This window comes from Tachysurus vachellii, chromosome 4 (genome assembly GCF_030014155.1).
Source record: "Tachysurus vachellii isolate PV-2020 chromosome 4, HZAU_Pvac_v1, whole genome shotgun sequence".
Taxonomy (NCBI): Eukaryota; Metazoa; Chordata; class Actinopteri; order Siluriformes; family Bagridae; genus Tachysurus; species Tachysurus vachellii.
The window spans coordinates 25,305,640-25,325,639 of NC_083463.1; the positions used below are offsets into that span (position 1 = coordinate 25,305,640).

At 36.9% G+C, this 20,000-nt stretch overlaps 2 protein-coding genes across 3 annotated transcripts in view; both read left to right on the top strand.

The window, feature by feature from the left end:
* Nucleotides 1-5,810, top strand: part of npepl1 (aminopeptidase like 1) — a 29,959-nt gene extending 24,149 nt beyond the window's left edge. The window contains exons 11-12 of the mRNA XM_060868521.1: nucleotides 1,916-2,026; nucleotides 4,371-5,810. Of these exons, the coding sequence (XP_060724504.1) occupies nucleotides 1,916-2,026; nucleotides 4,371-4,535 (276 nt within the window). The 3' untranslated portion in view covers nucleotides 4,536-5,810. The remainder of the gene's footprint in view (nucleotides 1-1,915; nucleotides 2,027-4,370) is intronic.
* A 1,914-nt stretch (nucleotides 5,811-7,724) lies between these two features.
* On the top strand, nucleotides 7,725-19,580 carry ctsz (cathepsin Z). Of its 2 annotated transcripts, XM_060868523.1 has the most exons (7): nucleotides 7,725-7,882; nucleotides 8,403-8,566; nucleotides 9,008-9,187; nucleotides 10,909-11,059; nucleotides 11,747-11,912; nucleotides 13,124-13,247; nucleotides 19,562-19,580. In XM_060868523.1, coding segments are annotated over exons 1-7 (900 nt in total). In that variant the 5' UTR covers nucleotides 7,725-7,769; the 3' UTR covers nucleotides 19,564-19,580. The 2 variants fall into 2 exon arrangements, with proteins under 2 accessions (XP_060724506.1, XP_060724505.1); XM_060868522.1 differs by lacking the exon at nucleotides 19,562-19,580 and having other exon boundaries at nucleotides 13,124-13,511.
* The last annotated feature ends 420 nt before the right edge of the window (nucleotides 19,581-20,000 follow it).

A 20,000-nucleotide genomic window follows, 5' to 3' on the forward strand; every position in this document is an offset into this window, starting at 1 on the left:
CACACAGACTCACACAGACATGCACACACACACGCACTCACACACACACAGATGCACAGAGACACACACACAGACACACACACACACACACATTTTACGAATGCAATGCCATATCGCTACAAAACTTGGTATGGTTCATCAGCGACATGTTCTGAGCGCATCTGATCGGCTTGACCCCGGTATCACTGCTTGCAGCTATATTTATTATTATTATTATTATTATTATTAGGGGTCAAGCCCCGAAGGGGCATAGACACCTATTGTTATCGACACCTATTGTTATCATTACCTATTGTTATCGCAACTTTCTGTGTCTAGCTCAAACCGTCTAGCGCCACCAACAGTCCAAAAACCCAATTTTGTGCTGAATCGTAAGGCCTAGAGGCAAAATTCTTGCAACATCAGAATCAGAAAGGTCTTTATTGCCAAGTATGTTTAGGCAAAATTCTTGCAGAATCAGAATCAGAAAGGTCTTTATGAGGACACACACACATTTATACACACACTTACACACAGACACTCACTCACACAGACACACACACTCACACACACACACACACTCACACAGACACACTCACACACACACTCACACACACACTTTATTGTCAAGTATGTTTTCACATACGAGGAACACACACACACACTGACACACATTTACACACATACACACACACACACACACACACTCAAACACACAGACACACACACACTCACACACACACTCACACAGACACACACACACACACACAGACATGCACACACACAGACGCACAGAGACACACACACACTCACACACTCACTCACACTCACACACACGGGGTCAAGCCGATCAGATGCGCTCAGAACATGTCGCTGATGAACCATACCAAGTTTCCACACTCGCACACTCACATACTCACTCGCACACTCACATACTCACTCACATACACACACATTTACACACACACACACACACACACACACACACACACACACACTCTGAGCATGTTCTGAGCGCATCTGATCGGCTTGACCCCGGTAGCGCTGATTATTATTATTATTTATTATAGATATATTTATTATAGATATATTTATTATTATTATTATTACAACAGATGATTCTTGATTCAGAACAGTTCTGTCCCTTCTGCATAATCTGCTCTTAGCAGATAATGGTACTTTTTTTTTTTTTTTTTTAAAGAACATTTTTAAATGTTTTGGCAAATTCTAATCTTCCAGGCCTTGATGTATTTCAGAGCTGGGGTACAGCAGTCAAATCTAAATAGTTCTGTAATTCCTACACCACTCACCCAGTTTGGATGTGCAAATTGCTGAACATGATTGCTGAACATCTGCAATTTGAGGTCAGATTTGTCACGTTATTTCATCTCGAACTTGCTGTGGTAGATAAAATAACAATTGTGTTGGGTCAGTGTCCAAATATCTACCAGTTAATTATTTACATTTTATTGCAAGACATGGACACCTGACCATCCTACCCACATGGGCTTCCTCATGTGCAACCTCCCACTCCAGATTTCATTCTTTCTTTGCTTCTATTTTAACTTCCACTCTTCTGGGTAGGCTTTTTTGCCCATTCAGCCAAAAGAGCATTAGTGAAGTCAAGTATTGATGTCAGGCAAGAAAGCCTGGAGTGCACTTAGCATTCCAGTTCATCTCAATGGCATTCAATTGGGTTCAGGTCAGGACATATGGGTGTGACGATCAACTGTCTACATGCTTTTAGACATTTTATATTGACTGAGATACCTAGGTGCATCACATTTCTTCAGTGTAGTTGACTTTTATTATACACTGATGCATGCACCAAATATGACATCAATCAGAGTAAATCCTCAGTTCACAATTATTAACAGGACATTCTAATATACAGTAAATATTGTAAATACAGTAAAAAAAATATTTTTTCTTGCAGGATCGTGAGAATGCTCAGAGCTCTTGTGCCGGCCTCTTTATCGGCTCTCACTTGGGTTTTGACTGGCCAGGGGTGTGGGTACATGTGGATATTGCCTCTCCTGTGCACTCTGTAAGTAGAATGTTTTTAAGGATTTTTCTAAACTCTTTCAAAAACAATCACCATATTTTTTTACTTAATTTTTTCCCAGTTTGGTCTTTACACTAGCTTGCTCTCCTCCTTCAGTCAAGAAGTACCACATGAAGAGTGTGTAGGCTAGCATACATGTCATAGCATACACACTCTTCAGCAATGTAGACATACAGATTCCCACAATTCTGTTTCTCTCACTGCTTAACAGGAGAGAGTAGCTCTGTCCTTTCCACCCAGAGAGCGTAGCTAATTTTTTTTTCTTCATTCTTGGACACAAGGAATGATCTGTGGATGTTGATTTGCTACTGTGCTTTGGGATTATTGTCCTGGTGCCTGAACAAATTTCAGCCCAGCTTAAGCTGCTGGACAAATGGCCTCATTATTTTTTCAAGAATATTCTGGTATACAGTTAGGAAAATAATTATTTGATCCCCTGCTGATTTTGTAAGTTTTCCCCCATAGAAAGAAATCAATGTTCCATAATTTCTATGGTATGTTTATTTAAACAGAGAGAGGCATTAAATCAACAAAAAATCCAGAGAAGAAACATTAAATAAAGGTTATATAACTCTGCAAATTGATTTGATGTCAAAGAGCTAAATTTTGGTCTCATCGGACCACATCACATTCTACCAAGTCTTGAATCAGTCTCTGAATCAGTCTTTTGTTCATTGGCAAACTTCAGACAGACTGTGCATGTGCCTTCTTGAGCAGGGGGACCTTGCGGAGACTGCAGGATCTCAATTCATTATGATGAAGTGTGTTACCAGTGGTTTTCTTGGTGACTGGTCCCAGCTCTCTTAAGATTATTAACAAGCTCCTCCCATGTAATCTTGGGCTGATCCCTCACCTTTCTCAGAATCATCTGTACCCCATAAGGTGAGCTCTTGCAGGGAGCTCCAGAGCAGGGGCAACTGTATGTTATCTTGCATACTCTGTATGTACATCTTGCATATTTCTCGCATTTTCTAATTATCATGCCAACAGTGGTCTCTATCTCACCAAGCTTCTTTCTGATTGTCTTGTAGCCCATTCCAGGTTGTTCAGGTCTACACACGTGCCTCTTTCGTAGCTCTATGGTCTTGCCAATTGTGGTGGAGAGGTTTGATTGGAAGAGGCTGATTCTGTGACAGGAGTATTTTATACACATAAGTGAGATTAGGAGTACTTTCCTAAAGGGAAAGGATCAGAAATTTTGCTCGTTCAAATACTTGTTCCACTTGATCAAATTCAAATTATTTTTTAAACTTTTTTTTATTTCTTTTTCGGGATTTTTGGTTGATTTTTTTGTCTCTCTCTCTGTTAAAATAAACCTACCATAAACATTCTATACCATAAATTTCTTTGTAATTTCTAGGTGTGTGTGGTGATGTGTTTGGTTTGTTCTCACACATCTGTTTTGCTACAAAACACTGAAATGTCAAAGGTTTCGCTTTTATAGCCGTTGTTACAGTTCTTGTTGATGAACTAATCTTGTACACTTGGCTGCTAAATATTTTTATAATGATTGTACAAGTAGGAAATGTGTACTTTTTCCATGACTGCATATCCTTTTAAAGTATTTCTTTCAGATTTTATTAGTCATTTTCATTAGTGTTCCATGTCGTGTTGAATGGTCACATGCTGCTTCAGAATTCTTTGCATTCGTTGGTTTGTCCTTATATAGCATTTTTGTTAATCCTAGAGTCTGTGAATTTTCACTTTAATAGGAACAGCTGTATGCCTGCTCATTCATTGCGATATCCATTCAGTTTGTCACACTTTAATGTTTCAGATCATCAAACAAATTTAAATATTAGTCAAAGATAACACAAGTAAACACAGCATTTTTTTACGTTTTTAAATGAAGGGAAAACAAAATCCAACCCACATGGCCCTGTGTGAAAAAGTGTTTGCCCCCTAAAAGTCTCTGAGCTCACCAGCCACCCAAAGTTTGAATTGAATATTTTATACATTGCACTGTTGCCACAAGATTGACTGATTGTAAAATTGCGATAAAATCCAGCTGTTCCTAATAAAGTGGCTATTGTAGTACTGTATTTAACATCTGACGTTTGAACCAGAACACTGTGAATCAGTTTTTAAAAAGCTGAGGCAGTCTGATGAGTGAGCAGTTGTGCCAAGAGACTTTTGGTGGCAATTAATTGGTGCATCATTATTATGAATGAATAATTTTTTTTTTTAATTATTTTTAAATTATTATTATTATTATATTAGAAGGTAATTATTTGCAACTTTGGTATATGGTGAGTAAGTGAGCAAGTAGCTAGTTTGGTAAAATTCCTGTGTAGGTGTCTAATAAACAGTTTTTGTTATATTACAGGGTGAACGTGCTACAGGTTTTGGAGTAGCTCTGCTTTTGGCTCTGTTTGGTCAGGCATCTGAAGACCCGCTTCTCAATATGGTGTCTCCACTGGGCATCACTACTGCAAATGCTTCCTCAGCTGACCAGATGGAGAGAGACAGCAAAAGGAGAAGATTAGTCTGAAGAGAACATCAGTCTTCTCAATGTTCTATATTCTGAAATCAGTGCAAAAACAGCAACATAATATTAAATGGATAAATACATACAAATCTCATTTGTTTGACGTTTAAGCACTGGCCATTCTAAATTGCTTTTTTTTATTCACCTTTACTGGACGTAAGAGCACAAGACATGATGTATGGAATAAATATTAAAGTATCAAAATAAATTTGTCAAGGGATGCTTATATGTATGTTATGGATAACAATGAAAAAATTGTTTTTGCTGGACATGAGGACAGTAGAAATTAGTAATCACATAATCTGTAATGGAACATAGTAAAACAAAATGGTGGTGCAAAATGATTTAAACACTGAATTCATGCTTCATATTTGTGTGTAAATTGACAAACTTGTAAAAGCTTTCTTGAAAGGAATAAAATGATTACAAGGACTGTGCTACTATACAGTGAGGTGTTAAATAATTATTAATTATAAGTCAAAAATAGGTAATCTGAAGAAAAGAATGCATCACTACACTTAACATGCTAGTTAACATACATGTCTACTTCATATTGCTTTAAAAAAAACCTACATACTTCTACATCAGTCACTATGGAGGAGCTGCTTGTAAAAGTGGAAGCTTGTAAAAGTTCTATATACATGCTATCCATCTATTTATCCACTGTAGAATTTTTGCACCGAACTGTAATAACTACCGTATGCTGATTAGCAGAATTTATTTCTTTTAGTCTTTTTCTGTTTTTACCCTTAGGGTACAAAACCCAGAAGGCAATATGGCAATTTATTTTTCAATATAAACAATGAGACAATCAGAACCTTTCAGACACGTGACTCTGGAGTCTCATGGTGACGTTCCAGGAAATATAGCAGTGTAAACATTTGGTCATTTTTAAAAGCAAGTCAAATGTTGGTTTTGCGTGCTATTGAATCGGACACAATATTTTTTTTCAACAACATAGAGAACTGTTTCTGTTTGGCTGGCTTAAGGAGTGACTTTTGTTTGAGGTTGTGGATGTGTGATAGCCCATTGAGCAGTGAGTCTCTCTTTGATGCTCCTTATGAGCCTGCATTGAAATATTTTGAATACACCTTGGCACGTTTTGCCTTGGGCTGACTGTGTGATACTATTTCTGACCTCATTATGATCGTGATATCCTTTGTTTAGACTTAGAAATTATTTTTTGCTCTGTTTTAATAAACCTGTACCAAACAGACTCTTCTTCTGTAATTTAGATAATTCTTTTCCTTTTCGTAATAAACTCAAATTGAAAGTGAACACGTCAACCACCAAATCTGTTTCTGCCGATGTCATTTGTTTACCAATAGATAACACTGACTACCACACACATTTCTTCTGAATAAATACTCATTGTTAATCTCAGTAATTTTTGAAGAGTTTTGCTATTTAATCTCTGTCTCTGCGTGGTTCTTTGTCAATCTCGTCCCTGAATTCAGCTCGGAGCTAGGACAGATGCGCAGCTCAGACTTCTCTTATCTGAAAATTCTAGCAATTTATGTTTTGAGAGCAAATGGTAGCCCTTCCCACAATTCTTATAGTGTATTTTCTAGTGAAGTGTGTCACAGTTGTGGCCAAAAGCCACATACAACCGTAGGAAATTCATGTCTTTTATTCAAATATTATTAGGGCCTGAGCACCGAATGGTGCGAAGCCCTATTGTTTTTGCTCGGGAGTATTATTAGGGCCCGAGCACCGAATGGTGTGAACCCCTATTGTTTTTGCTCGGGAGTATTATTTTATTTTTTTTATTTATTTTTTTTTTCCACACATTGGCCAATTGGGGTCCCTTAACATGCTCGAAAACTCTTGAAATTTGGCACACACGTCAGAGTCGCGCGACACTAGGATTGGACAAAGGTTGGAATACGGGCGTGGCAGGGGGGCTCTGTAGCGCCCCCTGTAATGCAAAAACAAACATTGGTGCACAGATCGGGCAATTATGTACGCACATGTACGAGAGTTGGTACGCATATAGATCTCATCGACCCGAACAACTTTCGCGCTCTAAACTATGAGCTCTGCCCAACAGGAAGTCGGCCATTTTGGATTGTTTTATAAATGCATGCGGTGAACTTTTAAATACTCCTCCTAGGGAATTCATGCGATTGACATCAAACGTCAACATGATGCCGAGACATTGCACTTGCTAAATTGCGAAGGGATTTTTGATATCTCGAACGGTGTTGCCATGGCGAGGCGACTAATTATGGCGAATTCAGAGAAACAGAAAGTGTCTAATATCTAAAGCAAAAAATGTCTTATTGTGATGACACGCTTTGTGCATGTTCGGCCAAGGATTCCGATCGCATCGATGTGCTTATTGTGAGTCCCGGGTATAGCGCCACCAACAGGCCCCAGGAAGTGTGTCAGACACAAAGGTGGATTTTTTCACAGTTGCATACAATGAACTTTTAAATACTCCTCCTAGAGGATTCATGCGATTGACACCAAAAGTGGTCAAGATGATGCCGAGACGTTGTAGATGATAAATTGCGTAGGGATTTTGACATCTCAAACACTGTTCTCATGGCAACGCGTCAAACTTTACTTTCTTTTTCAGGCATATTTAAGGCTTTTGGCGTGCTTAGATTAACTTGAAATTTGACACATACATCACATTTGTCGGCTGTTAAGTGTGGACAAAAAGGTCAGACAAAGGTGTGTCTCTTAAGTGGCTCACTAGCGCCCCCATTTGTCTAAAATGTGGGGTTTCATTTACCTACAGTCCCCAAATGGGTCAGTAACAACATAAAATAGTCCACTGATATTTACCCACTTGATGCACTTGCCCACCGTGCATTGTTTTCTGGGAGGCACCGTATAGCGATAAAAAAACGTGCGAGGGCCCGCCATCGCTGCTTGCAGCTATATTTTCCTTTTTTTTTCTTTCTTTCTGCCAATGTATAACACATTGGCAGAAATATGTAATAGTGTAGTGATAGCACAAATAAAAAACAAAAACAGTAAAAGTAATAGTAAAAGTGTTTAGTGGTGGAAGCAGAGGAATTATTGAATAAAATGTTAACGTCTGTCATACGTAAAATACGTATCGTTGACGTATGGACATCTTCAAGGGTTGTATTTACAGAATTCACACAACTTCACATAACATCATCAACATTATCAAAACCACGCCCTATGTAATGTGGCCAAACCCCTATTGCTATATAAAGCTTAAGGTTCCTCTTGTAGTCATATGACCGTCAGACTGACACCATGCTTTGCTTGTTGTTCTTTTATCTGTTTACACTGTCTGGTGTTTTTGCCGGACGATATATTAATGAACCGTGTTTTAAACCGCTACCGAGAAGAAGTCAACTGGGCGTCAAGTAAGAATGTGTTTAATTCACCTTTTCGTAGTTATTTTAGAATGTGGAGTAGTATTCAGTGAAAATCACTCGCTTTGACTTTCTTTCGCTGGTGAACATTTTTGTGGTTGCTGATAATATATAACTTTGGTGTTACAGGGAAACGATAGTTAACCTTCTTTGTTAGCAATCTTAGTTTCGTTTACATGTTTAACACAAAGGGACCGCAGATTGTTTAGCACGCTAACAAACTAGCAACAGTAACACACAAGTGTCAAAAAGCTACATAAAGAAACTTCTGTACTTTTGTAGCTTCTTTGTGAAAGGTAAAAGGAAGAGGGAGAACATAAAATACGCCTGAAGCAAAAGCAAAACTTTAGATTAAGATGAAACCTGAACAAAGATTAGGATAAGTTTAGTGTCTCACATTTCAAAACAGTCTAGTTCAGGGTTTTTATTTTTATTTATTTATGTATTTTTTTTAAAAAGTAGTTCGTGTATTTTTAATGTTAGCCAGACTGAAATGGTTATATTTTCTCAGGACTGTTCCACGTCCTCATGAATATGTGAATGTTGCGGAGCTGCCAAAAGCCTGGGACTGGAGAAATGTCAATGGCACCAACTTTGTCAGTACAACTCGCAATCAGCACATCCCCCAGTACTGTGGGTCATGTTGGGCTCATGGTAGCACAAGTGCACTTGCAGGTACATTCACATAATCTATAGAAAAACTTAATTTTTTAGATTTTGTTTTTGCTGTTTGTTTTTTGTTGTTGTGAAAAAGGAGCATTGACTCCAGTAACATTCTGATCATGTCACTAAAACAAATGTGAAAACATACCTGGCAATAAAGCTCTTTCTGATTCTGATGTGTCTCATCTCATGACTAAAAAAACATAAGGTGGGGATTTTTTTTTTTTTTTTGGCTGTGTAAAAGTTATCACATGACATGCAGCTGATCTGGCTGCACTACATACTCATATGAATAAGGAAGTAGAAAAGAAGCCAGAGTTGTTCATGGTCTGCCATGATAATCATGTGACCATAATAAATTTTTACAAAAAGAAAACGGGTGAATGTCTGGGTGGGTTGTCGATTAAGTGTTCTATTGACTTAAAAAAATTGTCTTTGTGTTATTTAATATAGATCGCATTAACATCAAGCGGCAGGGAGCATGGCCTTCTGCATATCTCTCTGTCCAGAATGTTATCGATTGTGGGCAGGCTGGGTCCTGCCATGGTGGCGATCATGCAGGTGTGTGGGATTATGCCAACCGCCATGGCATACCTGATGAAACGTGCAACAACTACCAGGCAAAAGACCAAAGTAAGACTTAAACTGGAAACACACATAATTATATATGATGTTTGCATGCAGTAATAGGACAAACTGCTTTTATAGTATTCAGAATTTGTGATTCAGGCTATTTTAAATATACAGTATATGGTGTGGTACAGTCATCTGTACGGGTAAATTAATGGCATCCTTAGCAAAACTCAAAAAATTAAAATACATTTTTAAATTTAAACTCACATTTGTGTATATATTTGTGTGTGTGTGTATATATATATATATATATATATATATATATATATATATATATATATATATATATATAATTTCATTTGCAAAATCATTTGTAACCGTAACCCATTTGAAAATTCTAATCTTTTCCATGCTAATGAATGACCAGGGGAAGTCAGAATTGTTTCGTTATTCTGAATAAATATACTATGATCCACAAATAAATTTAAAGAGTTTCACAAATATTTTTTAAATCAACAAATGCACAATAAGCAAACCGTAAATATCTGTTACAAATTTCACAAAAAGAAATGAAATTCACAAATTAATAAAATGGGATTTGCAAATTAAAAAAAATGTATAAATATATATTTAATTGTATTTATTTGTGAGTGGCTTCCTGCTCATTTGTGAATCACTGCACGCATTTGTGGATTGCGTTCTGTGCATTTGTGGATTTGAAACATTTTTAACGTCAAGACGTGCACAAGAATCCACAAATAGGTGGACTCCGCCCACCGTCTACTCTAGCCAATCGGACAACGGTCTCGTGGCGCTGACCAATCGTTTCACGGTCTACCTCCAACCAATCACGTTCTGATTTACTCGCTCTGAGGCTGTTCTTCAATGCAGTGTCTAGTTTGGACTCGTTTTTTTCATCCAGTACGATTCTCTTGTTCTATTTTGTGCACAAATGCATGCAGTGATTCACAAATGAGCAGGAAGCCATTCACAAATAAATACAATTAAATATATATTTATAAAAAAAAATTTTATTTGCAAATCCCATTTTATTTATTTGTGAATTTCATTCCTTTTTTGAAATTTGTAACCTATATTTACGGTTTGCTTATTGTGCATTTGTTGATTTTAAAAAAATATTTGTGAAACTCTTTATATTTATTTGTGGATCATAGTATATTTATTCAGAATAACGAAACAATTCTGACCCCAAAGAAGTCAGCTCATTTTTATATCTTCATCAAACAGGAAGTCATGGATAACAAGGTCTTATTTAACATTTAACATTTACAGCATTTAGCAGATGCCCTTATCCAGAGTGACATACATTTTTATTCCATTTTATACAACTGAGCAATGGAGGGTCAAGGGCCTTGCTCAGGGGCCCAGCAGTGGCAGCGAACAGCAGTAAAACAGAAACTGGATCATTCTTCAACATCGCAATTTCTCTGCAGTTGAATTGTCAGGCCTAGTCCAAACAGTTTATAAATGGTTCACCATGAGGACATTGCAGAGTTTTAAGTGAAAAAAACAGGTCTGGTTGTGTGTTTCAGAACAGCTATTTAACATTGTTTGTTGGCATCATACCCATTCATACAATGGGCAAATGTAATAATCACAGATTTGTTCTTTAATATGGCACATAATGAGAGTTCACAAACTCTAGGATGATTGAAGACCTCTCTGCAAAATGAATATTTTAAATTCTCATACCAAGTCTGTATTCACTTAACATTTTGTCTAGTTCCATTAAATGTGAAAAAAATGATCTCTACTTTCAGCATGCAAACCATTTAATGAATGTGGCACATGCACTACGTTTGGCCAGTGCAATGTTGTGAAGAATTACACTCTCTGGAAGGTTGGAGACTACGGGTCCATCAGTGGCCTGGAGAAGATGAAAGCTGAGATTTATGCTGCGGGGCCAATCAGGTACATGAAATGAAATATGGCTAGAAAGATTTATCCTGTGCTTTGTTCTTATGTATGTTATGCATTTCTGCATATGGGTTGATGCTTGTTTTGTTTGCACAATCAAGTTAATTTGAACCATTATCAAAATACTAAATATGGGATTATCTTTTGTAAGAATGGTGTTGATCCCTCTAGTACAATTCCAAAGATGTGTAAAATCTCTGGAATCTCTATAATTCTGAAAAACAGACATGCAATAAATAAAAAGGGCAAAGTTGATGGAAAACAGGATGATTTGTGTGTGAAGGGAGTCAGTTCTGTTTTTGTGAACACATTTCTATAAATAAGCCGTATGTGTTCCTGAATTTGCTTTTAATGATGTGTGAGCCTCCTAAGGAAGCATGATGAACAGTATTCAGGGGGTTGCGTGGGGTTCTTCAAAATGGGTTCTCCATATTTTATTTTTTATGCAGTTTAAAGGCATTTCCTTTGGATTATATAGTAGAGTATGTACAGCATGATTAAATCTTTGCTGCTGAGAACCTTTAGATAATATATTTTCCATTGTATGCAGTTATCATGCATAATATTTAGTACTGTACAAAGACAGTTATATTTTGGTATGGTCTTGTATTTGAAGAAAACTATACTTGTAAATTGAATCATACTGATACAAATGTTTTGTTTGTTGTTGTTTTTTTATAGTTGTGGAATAATGGCTACTGACACACTGGATGCATACACTGGGGGTATATACTCTGAATATGTACAGGATCCCTTTATTAACCACATTGTGTCTGTGGCTGGTTGGGGTGTTGACGAGAATGGAGTGGAGTATTGGATTGTCCGTAACTCATGGGGTGAGCCATGGGTAAGTGTTATTCAATGAGTATTTTTTCATCTTTTCCTATTATATGGTCATATTATAATGTTTGAATTTGAATTATGTCTTACTGTGAATGGTTTTTGGTTTGTCTTTGGTTTACTACTTTGTCATAAAATACCTCAATATTTACATGTTACTAATCATTGCAGTGAATTCATAATTTGGGTTAAATTTTAAAAATTATTTATTTTTAAAAATACTAAATACCAAACTATCTAAAATATTAAAAATAAAGGTAAGGTAAATATCTGTTTGTTAATGGTTGATAGTTGAAAAGTCTGCTGATAAAAATTTTTTTTTTTCAGTATTTAAAGGTTTTATGTCACAAAGTTATGCATTACTAATACGCAATGCATACTGAAATGTTGAAATTATGGTTCTACACCATGACTCTGCAATTAAGCATGAGTAAATAATTTGGAAGGGATGAATCTCTGAGCACGTTATTAGGAACATGTGTAAACATGTTCACATTCATGCAGTTATCTAATCAGCCAATCATGTGGCATGAGTCCCATGCATAAAACCAAGCCGCTACAGGACCAGCAGCTGTTTACTGTCAGAATGGGGGAAAAGTGTGATTCAAGTCATAGCAAAATTGGTGCCAGACAGTCTGCTTTCAAGATTTGGCTATTTCAACAGTCTGTACTAATAAATGAAATTATTTTAATTGAGCTTTCCAAAATGCGTTTTAAAAAGTTGACAATATTGTCTCATTTGTTTGGAATATTAAATCCAGTATTTGTAAAGCTTTAAGGGTCCAAGATTGGACAGCTAAAATTAAAAGCTTTGCTGGTGCTGATACCTCTGACCAAGACACACTTTGATTACATACTGAATCATATATTGGGATCTTACTATCTGCACAGAAAGTATTTTTTTGCAAGTTAAGACCTGCTTTTGTTAGTTTTAGCCTAATGACAAACTTGCTTGCAAAACTGTCAAAGGCAGATATGGTGTTTATTTCCAATGGTTAACAAAATTGGTTAAGGATTGTCCATCTGAACACATCACGAAATGACAATTTATAATTTACTGTTTATAAACAACTGTATAGTTTGTTAGATATGGTTGCACGAAATGTGTAATTGTAGACTAACTTAAGTCTTGTAAACTTGAAAGTCTTAATTATCTAATTTTCAAATCTCTAGGTCAAACTACACTTTCTGAATTGCTTGTTTTATTATCTTATACAGGGTGAGAAGGGCTGGTTAAGGATAGTGACTAGTGCTTATAAAGGTGGCAGTGGGAGCCATTATAACCTGGCACTTGAAGAAGACTGCATGTATGGGGACGCTGTTTTGCCAGAAGGGTACATATAATGACCCTGAATACACACTGCCTGCAGTACTGGAGCTGTTGCCTAAATCTACTAAAGAATTTCAATTGATTTTGACTGTTTCTGTGTATCCATTGTCGTTTCTGCAAACAATTATAGAATACGTTGTTTTTATAAACCTTGGAAATCATATGCTCTATTTTTTTAATGCAATTTTTTACCACTTCTTTACCACTGTAGAACACTGCATGTTCAGCAAGGTCCTGAAAAGTGAGATAGTAAATAAAAATGCACTAAATACACAAGTTGTAAATTTTTTTCCTTTACATTCATCAATTTATTTTGCATAGCGCTTTTAACAATTCTCATGGTCTCAAAGCAGCTTTACAGAATTATAAAAACAGAAAAAAGAAAATATATATAATAATGAGAAGAAAAAATAAGAATAAAAATAAATGAAAACATAAATTTAAAGTTTAAAATTAATTAAAAAAAAATTTGCTTAAAAACTATAAATGTATCCCTATCCCTAATGAGCAAGCCAGAAGGGATGGCAGCAAGAAAAAACTCTTTAAGATTATATGAGGAAGAAACCTTGAGTGGATACAGACTCAGAAGGGAACCCATCCTCAGAATTAATCATTCAGTGGTTACAATCAAGCATTTGCTTACAATTGAGCAGCAAACAATTAAATTTCTCAACAAGGATGGTCTCTCAGGGCAGAGAAGGAACACAAAGCACACCATGCTACCCTCTCTCTTACTCTACTTCCTCACCTTTTATCACACCCAGTGAGCACCTAGAACCCCCTGGTGGTCAGGATGAAAAACTTCAACCATTGGAACCCTGTACAGTTCATGACACTGTTACAATGTTGTAAAATCAGCACATAATAGTAGCACAAACCTGCCTTACATGTCAGTTGATTTTTTTTCACCATTTGAAATGCATGTTTCAAAACAGCTATTTGACATTGTTTGTTGGCATTATACCTATTTACACAAAGGGCAAAAGTAATAATCAAAGATTTGTTCTTTAATATGCCACATATTGAGATTTCACAAACTCCAGGATGATTGACGATCTCTCTACGAAATAAATGTTTAAAATTTACATACCTAGTTCCATTGAAAGCGAAAAATATATCTTTATTCTCTTTGATTACATGCTTTCAAAATGCAAGACATTCAATGAGTGTGGCATGTGCACTACATTTGACCAGTGCAATGTTGTGCAGAATTATACGGGTCCATCGTGGCCCGGAGAAGATGAAAACTGAGATTTATGCTTCAGGACCCATCAGTCACATGAAATGAAATATGACTAAAAAGATTTATCCTGTGCTTTGGTTGCTTTTACTTGTTATGCATTTTTGATCTGCATACAAATCCAGTGTTGTTGCATTAGTCACACTTTGATTACATGCATATACTGTATGCACACTTGGTTCCTTTTTAAGGTTCAGCATTTCAGCAAATGTGTCAGATGAATCAGCAGTGAAACTTGTGACCCTGTGATGTGAAATGTATTTTCCTGGCAGGGAATTGATGTGTGACCCCTTAGAGGTGAAAACTGAGAAAACTGATACTTTGATGAATGTTTTGTTTGCACAATCAAGTGAATTTGGACCATAATCAAAATACTAAATCTGGGATTATCTTTTGGAAGAATGATGTTCATCCAGAGCCGATCGGCCTTATACGCTCACTACGCAAGTTGCGTATGGCCCCGCAAATTACGCAAGGCCCCGCCTTCCCCTGCCTCATTTTACAGCGCGTGTTAATGTTTTACTGTGTAGATGACAATATGAAGTGGAGCTATCCATCTGGCCATGAAAAGAGAAATAAGAAACAAAATGAGAGTGAAATGTGAGAACAGCAATCACGTAAACTTGTGTTCTCTTCAGGTTTGATGTCAGCAAGAGCAAATAACAGTAAAGTTAAGTTGTGATTCTGTCTCTAGTCTCTATCTGACTAGCTAAATTAGCTGTGCAGTGCTGCCAGTGCATCTCTTGGCCTGTCTGTCACACAACAATTTATTGCGTGAATAAACGCCCAAGGGCAACGGCAGCTCAATAACCGCGCCGCGGGTGAACATGCGTTCATATGCGCATACAATCGTGCATGAAATGACACGCGCGCGTTCCAGCAGCAACATCTGTGTGGGGACCAGTACAAAAAGTAGCGTGATAGCACTCCTACACGATATGTTTATAGTCTCTCAATCAAGGTTACAACAACGTTAATGCAATATGGAAACCAATGGATTTACATTGGAATGGGCATAATGCCAGGTCAATATGAATGTACATCCCTCAGTAAATAATAACCATCAGAGATCAAGTATTGCTCTCATGCATACTATAAAATACAGTGATATGGTATGGCAAGCCATTTTAGCTTTTATACATTCACATGATATGATTTTTGATATCAAGAATTCAGTTTTCAATACTTAAAATGTAACTATTAAGAGTGTGATTTCTAGTAGTAACCATATTTTTGATATCAGAAGTACATTTTACACTAGTAAAAACGTCATTTCTGATATCTTCTATTGCATATTCACCAGGAGCAAACTTTTTTTTAAAGGAGGGAGATTTGTACTGGGAGCAGTGGGGTGTCAAGTGTAAATGTGTGGCAAATGGTTTACATGGCTCACAGGTCAGGTAGGATGGCCCCTTAGCAGAATTTTGCTTAGGGCCCCAGGGAGGTCAGGATCGCCTCTGATATGGTCATATTGTAATGTCTGAATTATGTCTTACTGTGACTGGTTTGTGGCTTGTCCTTGGTTTATAACTTCATTGTAAAATAGCCCTATATTTATGTGTAATAGCTGTATATGTGTAATAGTCAAATGGATTCTTAAATGCACATTGAGAGTGGGGTCTGTAGGGTCACTCTAGCTATCTATCATTTCGATTAATTAAATATTTGGGTTACCTTTTAAAAATGTTTTTTTAATTAAATATCAAATACTAAAATATTTAAAATATTAACAATAAAGGTAAGATAAATATCTGCTTGTTAACTAAAACATCTGCAGATAAATTCATTTTCACAAGTATTTAAAGTGTATTTGTGTGTCACATACACAGTTATGCAGGGTGTAATGCAAATTCATTCATTCATTCATTTTCTACCGCTTATCCGAACTACCTCGTGTCACAGGGAGCCTGTGCCTATCTCAGGCGTCGTTGGGCATCAAGGCAGTATACACCCTGGACAGAGTGCCAACCCATCACAGGGCACACACACACTCTCATTCACTCACGCACTCACACACTGCAGACAATTTTCCAGAGATGCCAATCAACCTACCATGCATGTCTTTGGACCGGGGGAGGAAACCGGAGTACCCGGAGGAAACCCCCAAGGCACGGGGAGAACATGCAAACACACACAAGGCAGAGGCGGGAATCGAACCCCCAACCCCGGAGGTGTGAGGCGAACGTGCTAACCACTAAGCCACCATGTAATGCAAATTGCAATGCTAAAATAATGGTTGTACCCCATGACTCTGCAATTAAGCAAAGGAGGAGGTGGGGCATGGCATGTTAAAGAGGATTGTCCAATAAAATTGTAAGCGGGAGCCTGGAGAAAACCCAACCAACCAGCAACAGAGACATAAAACAAATGGCAAATCTGAGCACACTAGGACATAACAACTCTTAGTTTTCAATGGCTGGAATAAGTAAATCAACTCTTTTGGGATTGACTGAAAGCAGAATTTGTCACATACACAATATTATGTAAAGAAATGATTTGTACGACTGTTCTGAAAAAAAAGAAGAAAAAATAGCCAATAGCAGAAAAAAGAACAAATTAAAAGAATAAAAATAAGGCAGAGGTGAATACAATATAATATACACACATACATACATATACAGTGGTCTGAAATAGTTTTTGCCCCTTCCAGATTTTTTATTATTTTGCACATCTTCAATGTTTCAGATCATCAAACGGAGTAAAATATTAGTCAAAGATAACACAAATAAACACAACATGCAGTTTTCAAATGAAGGTTTTTATTATTAAGGAAAAACAAAATACAAACCTGCATGGGCCTGTGTGAAAAAGCGTTAAGCGTTGGTACATTCAGCTGATCGCACCACCCTCTGGAGAGCTCTTCGGTCCTGTCTGGTGCTGTTCCCTAACCAGACTGTTATGGTTCCCGTCTGCACTCAATAGTACAGGTGTAGAAAGTCTTTAGCACCTGAGATGGCAGTTTAAAGTCCTTCAAGCATCTGAGATGGTAGAGACTAGGGATGCACCGATACCACATTTTCTCTTCCGATCCGATTCAGATACCAGTGTTTGCCAGTATCGGCCGATACCGATCCGATATGTGTGTACTTTTCTACCTTTAAAACTAAAGAATGTATACAACTCGCTTAGTTATTAAGATTTATTTGTTTCTGGCAAAGAAATACAAAAATGCCCATTACTGGATGAAAAATTAAAACACAAGAAACCTTAAAAAATATTAACGCAGTAGCAAACAGTACTTTTAACAGTGGTGTAATTTAAACTATATATTTATAATTTAAATTTTATCATTTTCAGGAAAAAGGCAATATTTTAAAGTGAATCTTAAATAAGAATTCTTGAAACACAATGCAAAATGTATTAAACAGTAAACCTTGCACCCAAATGAGCAACATGTTTAACGCGCTGAGGTAAATGGAAAGGGTGCCTGCTAAACTTGCCTGTCTGTCGCAGGCGGTTGTGCAACATATTTCCCAAATTTATTATATTTATTTTCATTAATGTAATTTAATATATAAGTGTATTTTTCTTATAAGTTCAAGCAATAGTCTATGATGTTTGCTGTTCATTAATCAACCACCACGGGCATGGTCGTCGGAAGCAAATAAAAAGTGGGCATGTCCTGTCCCACACACATGTAATGGTTCCGACGCCCATGGATTTCAGGAAGCAGGAGCGTGGTCAATGCTGTAGGCGAAACGTGGAATGGAGTTTAATTTATTAGGGCATTCCACAAGCAGAATGGATTCAAAATGCTTGGATCGGCGTAGATACCGATCCAAAATATCGGATCGGTACATCCCTAGTAGAGACGCTGTTGGGCCTTCAGCACTACAGTGTTGTGACAGAACCATGACAGGTCCTGTGTGATGTGAACACCGAGATACTGGAAACTGTCTACTCTCCACTGGGCTCTTGTTGATCATGAATGATTGGTAGTTTCTCTCCTGCTTGATGCTGAAGTCTGATGTTCAGGAGGAAATTGTTCACCTGACACCAAATCCAGGTTTTGAATCTCCTCTAGGTGGGCCCTCTCATTGTTGTTGGAGATCAGACTGTGTTTCAACAAACTTGATGCTGGTGGTTCACTTGGAAGTGGCCAGGTAGTCGCATGTATACAGTGAGTACAGCAGAACCAGGAATCTGAACACAACCCTTAACTCAGAACACAACCCTGGGGGGCACCAGTGCTGAGAGTGAAAGAGGAGGAAACATGTGCCCACCTGTACGTTCTCCCAGCCGAATGGTGATGTGATGAAGAAAGATGTTTATAATATAAAAATTATATAGTGATTGACATTAAAAAAAATAATTGATTTAAAATTGGGAGAATTAAAATTTTCTTAAATTTATGTGTGTGTGTGTGTGTGTGTATATATATATATATATATATATATATATATATATATATATATATATATATATATATAAAAGGCGAGCTTTATGGGTCCAAAGCTACTCACTGGAATAGCGTTACCAGTTTGTTTGCAATTGGACAGCTAATTTTAAACAGCTTGCTTTTCCGACGCGGATACCTCTGACAAAGGCACACCTTGATTACATATTGCATCATATTCATGTGGTGCCATATTACTATCTGCTCAGAAAGGTTGTTAAGACCTGCTTTTGTTAGTTTTAGCCTCATGACAAACTTGCTTGCAAAACTCTCAAAGGCAGATATGGTGTCTATTTCCAAGGATTGTCCATCTGAACACATCATTAAAGGAAATATAATGTCTATGTTTATAATGTTTATAATTTAAACACTTGTTAACACTTGTATAGATTGTTAAATATGATTGCACAAAATGTGTTATTGTAGACTAACTTAAGTCTTGTAAGCTTGAAAATCTTAATTAATTTTCAAATCTCTAGGTCAAATATTAATCTTGAGCTTTTCTTTGAATTGTTTAGGCACAGAGATATGGAACTACACTTTCTGAATTGCTTGTTTTATCATCTTACTTGTACGGGGTTAGAAGGGCTGGTTAAGGATAATGACTAGTGCTTATAAAGGTGGTAGTCAATACAACCTGGCACTTGAAGAAGACGCGTATGGGGACGCTTTTTTGCCAGAAGGGTACACAATGATCTGGAATACACATGGAGAGCCCCCATGCAGAGCCTACAACACTGGAGCTGTTGCCTAAATCTACTAAATTTACTAAATCTACTTTGTGCTGACTCTTTAGTTCCTTGGGAGCTCTATTGCACTATTATAAACTGTTGTAGAAATGACATTATTTACATTATTTTCTGTGCAGTGTCAGACAAAGGAGTCTGGTTCCTCTCATGGTTTCTTCCTCAGATCATCTCAGGGAGTTTTTAGGATTAGTGATAGATACTGTCGTGTGTATTTTTTTGCACGTTTGTCACACTTTAATGTTTCAGATTTGCCAGAAAACATCTTGCTGATCCCCAAGACTTTTGGGGATGAATACATGCATTAATTCTTATTTTTTCCTTATACACATTATATTATACTATATTATATATATATATATATATATATATATATATATATA

Coding starts and splice junctions, on each gene's coding strand:
- ctsz (XM_060868523.1), top strand. CDS start 7,770: ATGCTTTGCTTGTTGTTCTTTTATCTGTTTACACTGTCTGGTGTTTTT. Junction 9,188..10,908: donor CTACCAGGCAAAAGACCAAA/GTAAGACTTAAA, acceptor CTCTACTTTCAG/CATGCAAACCATTTAATGAA. Junction 11,060..11,746: donor TATGCTGCGGGGCCAATCAG/GTACATGAAATG, acceptor GTTTTTTTATAG/TTGTGGAATAATGGCTACTG.